Here is a 6,080-nt window from a genome sequence, read left to right as displayed (position 1 = left end):
ATAATAATAGAAGTAGTACATTTCATTTTAAATAACTGTAGGAATAAAAACATAATACACATTTTTCCAAATGCAGCGCTTCTTAATTCTTAATTCTGCCTGATTTAAAATGAATTGATATTAATTGGTTAATTAATTTTTGCTTTTGTGTTATAGTGTAATAGTCTTAATAGTTTTTAATTGCTGAAATGTTTTCTGTCAGTAGATGTTATGTAACATGCATGGAAGGAGTCTCCAGTGTCCAGCTGGGTTTTTTGTATTTTTATTATTATTACAGTCATGATAGGATAAAGTGGCTGGTGAGAGAAAGAATATAAGTTGCTTTGGCTTCATCTTGAAGTGATAACTTGACATTCTACAACATTCAGTGCATCTCTAATTGGATGCAAAGTAAGACATGCAAACCTTGGTGGATTGCTAGAGTAAAAGAGGAATTAAACACTTTTGTAACATGCTATTATTAGGGGAAATGTTTTTGCATCATTGCATCATGATTATTCTTCACTGATTGAGTCAAGTTGCCGTAATTGACGAGAAAGACAAACATTTGTAGTGATTTTTTCCATGTTGTCACAATGAAATGAAGAACCACATCCCATCAGCGTTTACATTATGTGGTGGGAAATGGTTCTTTCCATGAAGCAGTAACAAAAATGGTTAAAGAACCATCCATCAAAAGATTCGTCCAAGTGGTGTATATTTTTTAAGACACTGAGAAACAAATTTGTTCCCTTGATAAGATCTTGACCCTTTTCCTGTAAGCCTGGGGTGAGGAAAATGCAGAAGGATGTTGCATCATCTGCATCATCAAACTAGTGCCATTAAGGAAAATCACAATTTCACATGACTGACTTGAATCTTTGAACAAATGTATAATATTAAGTAAGTTAATACCATTGCTACAGTACATGAGCAGAATTCTGGTAAATTTGGCAACCTAGTCCCAAATTTATATCTAATTGACAATTGACAAGTGCTTAAATTGATGGTGTGTAACTGGTGCACGTGTATAAATGTATATAGAGAGCATGCCTTGTGTAGAGGGAATGTGTTAAATGTATTTCTTATTCTTATTATTAAATTCCACTTATTTATTTGTATGTTTTGTATTACTAACCCACAAATGCTGCTTTCATGTCTTCATGTGTTGAAAATTTCATAACCTCTGTGTTTCATGCTTCACTTAACAGACGTGTTCATTTTGCTGAATTTTCTCGTTTTCTGTACATGTAGCCATTATTTCCACATCATCACATATCAACCTAATTGCTTTTCTTGTAATTATATCGTGGATTAAATGTCCTATTCAATGTGCCACAGCCTAAAACGTTTTTCTGTGCAATTGTGCCCTCTATTGGTCACTAATATAATTCTAATAAGAGAAAAAAAATATATACTGTATAGCTCAAATAACAGAATTAGACTGATTACTAAATATAAATTATTTTGTTCCAACATGACAATTTATAGTGAAAACACGATTTTTTAAAACAATATTAGAGTTATTTTGACATGCTGATATCAGGATGATTTCCAGACATGAACAGAAAGAAATATGAGTTGTAATCTTTTTCAGTTGTGATATCTCTATTGTAATACAAAAAACAGTTGTTATGTAAAATTAAAAAAATATTAATTATTTGTTAAAATATGGGGAATAGATTGATCCACTCTATCCTTCTGTGGAAACGGAATAAAAGTAATGTAAAAAAAAAAATAAAATGAGAGTACATATCATGTATCAAGTACTTATTTATTATTAACATTTGAGATCAAGGACTTTTGGCAACAATGAGTTTTGGCAACTCAGGACTTTAATTTATTACAAATAGTTCTAGTCAGCAGAGTCTCATGAGTCTAACTACAATGTGTGGCTCCAGCAGACTCATACATCATCTGGTGGAACTTCTCCTCTAGTCTCTTTCCAGGAGAGGAGTGTACAGATGTTTGATGGCCTGTTGTTCTGCAAGTGGCTGGTGTAGGCCCTCAGCATGGAATGAGCTCGGGCATTACCCACACACACCTGAGCTTTCTGAATGCAACGGTACAGGTCGAGGCGGCATGCCATCTCAAAGGCTTGGATAAAATACTCACTACTTCGTTCATACTGAGCCTACACACAAATAAATATTACACAGATTAGGTAAGAAAACAAACAAAAAATAAGAAAGATAATCTTCTCAATCTCTATTTCACACACACACACACACACTCACACACACACACACACGCACTGTTTCTTACTATGGACATGTGTATGGACCCCAGACACATGTAAGCATCCTGTAGATTTTCAAGCTGATTGCTTTCCTGACAGATGTCAAGATATTTCTGTAGATGCTCGACAGCGTCATTAATTTTACCCTCACTATAAGACACAGAACATCAAATCACACAGAGACATTATGTAAGGTATAAAACTCATTACATACAGTAGGGTGGGATGATGTGATGTGGACAGACACAAAGCGGTCAGCTCGAAGTTGGTCACTTTCTAATATCTGAATGTTCGGATATGTTTTATTCTTTTTATCAGGAATAAGTGAGCAATTTATAATCATATCCACAAAACACAAGTTAGTTCCTGTTATCACATTATTTTATAACATTATAGCACCTATATAACAGTCGTTCCCTCTGAACCCTGAGAACTTCTATAAATATTTGATAAAGTCTCCTTTCATAAAATTTCACCATATCAACACAATTATTCAATTATTTTCAAAAGTGTGTGTGTGTGTGTGTGCGCGCACCTCTCCAGAGATTTAGCAATGGCCTTATAGGCTCTACCGAGGCTCTCCATGTCTTGCAGTTCAGTAGAAATCTCCATGAACAGGTTCAGGAACTGACAAAACAAAACAGTTTGATCATGTGTGAGTGCATGTGAGAATCTCATTGTCACTGTATGGGTTAAACCATTGTGTTTTCACTGTGCACATAACAATAAACCTCTTGAATCTTAAATGAGAGTGTGTATATTAGTTCAGTAACCTGTTTCGCAGTTGTTTGATCGCCTGTGCTTTGATAGGCCAGTCCGAGTGTGTACGCTGCCTCGCCCTCCGTCTTCTTATCATCCGCTTAAGGAAAGAAGTGATAAAAAGACAGAATAGGAAAGATAAGTATGATTATAATTATTATTATCTACCATATATCCATTAGATATGTGTTGACGCTGTCACTGTGACCACTGTGTGTGTGTTTACCTCCTTTAGACATCTCGTAGGCCTGCTTGAGCAGCTGAATGGCCACTTGGTATTCTCCACACTGCAGCTGTTTCTGTGCCAGCAGTGTGTAAACCCTGCACAGACTTCCACACGCATGAGACTGGTGTGTGTTTCCGCTCTCATCCTGCCACGACTGTCCTACTGCCAGTTGGTGAAACATCTCAAAATGGTCCTGAGCCAGTTCCAAGTCTCCTGTAACACACACACACACACACACACACACACACACACACACACAGGCATGTTGAATGGGTGCTTATACTACAGATAGTGTAGACTAATTTTCTATAACATTTTTATATTAATGCTTGTCATAATACCTTTTTGTTTTCATAGCAACGAGTCATTCTTACTGAGCTGTATGTCTAAAAGTGTGTTGTTATTTACATACAGCTGTAAAGCTGTAATTTAAGGAGGAATCTTCAGTACGGGACTCAATAACATGACAAGCGACAATATATTTTAAGCAACTTGTTATGTGGATGTTTCACAACATTAAATGTAACTATAAATGTATAAAAAAGTCTTATTCTTGCTTATAATATAAAATTGCATATATAAAAATGATTTGCTGCTGTTATAGGACAATAATCCATTTCTGGTTGCTAATAGGAGCTTCACATCTTTATCCCACTCATTTGTCTATAATGTTTAATATTTTGGTTATTATACACTAATAGATACACACCAACATATCTTGGTGCTTGTGTCAGAACTTCCTTCCTGATACCGAAACTATTTTTCAATGTAGGTCAGCTTGTTTTTCATTGAATAAAATGAACACAATTCCATTGCATTTTAGTGTTACCTCGCTCTAAATACAGGTGTGCGAGGTTTGCATTGGCCTCAGCCTCCCTCCTGCTGGAGTCCATCCTGATTTTGTGAGCAGCTTTCAGGCTGAGTTGGTAAAAGTGCTCACGCAGCCACATGTCGTCTGGCTCTGAGAAAAACTTCGCCAGGGCCAAATGACACTCATACACCTCCACATACTGATCTAGAGAATGAAAAAGAAAAAAGAAAGATTAGCATTTTTATTCAATCATAATACAGATAAGTGTCATTTCCCTGGCTGCAGCTCTTCCTCACCAGCTCTTTGTGCAGCTTCAGCGCGGCTCAGCTGCTCCTTCAGCATCTCCAGTTTGTCGTTTTGCTCCTCCAGAGAACGTCTCAACCACAGTTTGCTGTCCGGACCAGCGGCTAAACGGTCAGCTTTCCAGCGCTGCAGCAAAGAGAAAAACTCTTTAAAGGAGAGATGAAATCCCTCTTGCAGCATGGACACACAAAGATTCTGGACCACACTGTTTCGGAATCTGGGGGGAGAGACAGTTTATCAGGATGGATAAAAAGATATAGATATTAATTGTAAGCAAAGGATGTGATGTCACCTGTGAGAGATGTTTAACTGTGTGATTAGTTGCTCCAATAAAATAAAATAACAGCATAGATTTGATCTTAATAGTGAACTTTGAATCTGTAAACTTGACCTGAAGCGCCATATACTGGCCAAATAATAACACACTACAGTCAAAAGTCAAAGTCTTTTCTAATTACTGTAGCTGAGGGTGTACAGATGGGGTGTAAGAGCAGTAGGATCTTCACTATCTGTTGTGTCTCTATTAAACAAATAAGCACTCACTGCGCTATTTCTTCCGCACTCATGGTGGTGATTTGGATCCTCTCTCTCTTAGCTCTCTCTCGGTCAACCTTTTCCATTTCTGTTCCCTGCGTGCTAGTAATATCAAATAAAACACACAAAGTAAGCAGCTACGTGTAGATAATTCCTTCAGAGTAATGATGGTGTACACAGAACACAGCACTGACTTTCAACAGTTATTGGAGAAAGAAGAGGAAGACAAAAGGACATTTATGATTCCAGTTCTTATAATTAAAGCATTTAGCAGACACCCTTATACCTAGAGCAACTTACATTATCTCATTTTTATACAAGTGAGCAATCAAGAGTTAAGGGTCTTGCTCAGGAACCCAACAGTGGCAGTTTGGCAGAACTGGGATTGAACTCACAACCTTCTGATTGGTAGCCCAACACCACTAGTGATGTCGGTTCTATATGTAGTCTTCTAGCCAGTCTTTAGAAATAAGACAGTCTTAACAGTCGTACAACTATAAAATGATCATAACTAGTGTTCTAACTAGTCGTTGAACTAGTCCAGAGTTGATAGCGGTGTTATTGTATGTTCCTATACCTGGTTTTGTGAGGGATCTTCTCGTTGATATCGGGGAGAAATTGTGTTTTCTGACGCGAAAACACAATTGAAGCCATTTTTAGTTCCACAAGCGGTCAGGTTCTATGTTTTTTTTCTACAGATCAGATAAAAGTTTACATTAACAACACATTAAAATCTGTTCAGCCAGGCAAACTTGGTCAAAAATGCATTTAAAATAAAATAAAAGATCTAATGTATGTTCTTACACTTCTCTAAGATGCTATGTATGTGTAAAAAGTATTTGGAAATGAAGTTTTAAACCGTTTTATCTTTAGAACTATTTAGTTTTAGAGTGATATTTACCAGATTGTCCGCTTTTATTGTTTTGTGTGACGTAACGAAAGCGAGAACGGGTCGTCATAGCAACGTGCGCGCATGCGCTAATCGCTCGAGGTCCTAGTATTTTAATAAACCTAGTCAGATTTCAGATCACTTATTTTCATAATTTTTTTAATTCGGTTATTTTTATTCTATCATTTTGAAATGATGTGTTTAATGTAAGAAATTTTATAAATAAACTAAATAATAATTTATTTAGATTAATAAATACTATGTACTTGGCAATAACATTTTTCTCTCGTCTCATTGGCTCCCCCTTGCGGCCGAATGTATGAAAAGCAAATTCCTACAT

General features: G+C 36.4%; 1 protein-coding gene across 1 annotated transcript; it reads right to left on the bottom strand.

Annotated features, from left to right (window-relative positions):
- Positions 1–1,815: 1,815 nt before the first annotated feature.
- ttc29 (tetratricopeptide repeat domain 29) lies at positions 1,816–5,783 on the bottom strand. The gene is made up of 10 exons (XM_060894481.1): positions 5,753–5,783; positions 5,429–5,543; positions 4,861–4,953; positions 4,311–4,534; positions 4,033–4,218; positions 3,204–3,416; positions 2,992–3,077; positions 2,754–2,845; positions 2,245–2,368; positions 1,816–2,113 (listed from the first exon to the last, which is right to left on the bottom strand). Exons 2-10 carry the CDS (start codon positions 5,503–5,505, stop codon positions 1,886–1,888), a joined length of 1,323 nt encoding a protein of 440 aa, XP_060750464.1. The 5' UTR covers positions 5,506–5,543; positions 5,753–5,783; the 3' UTR covers positions 1,816–1,885.
- Between the last annotated feature and the right edge of the window lie 297 nt (positions 5,784–6,080).

The sequence above is a fragment of the Tachysurus vachellii genome, chromosome 19, assembly GCF_030014155.1.
Source record: "Tachysurus vachellii isolate PV-2020 chromosome 19, HZAU_Pvac_v1, whole genome shotgun sequence".
Taxonomy (NCBI): Eukaryota; Metazoa; Chordata; class Actinopteri; order Siluriformes; family Bagridae; genus Tachysurus; species Tachysurus vachellii.
The sequence above is the reverse complement of the archived record's forward strand: the minus strand, read 5'-3'. Positions and strand labels throughout refer to the sequence as shown.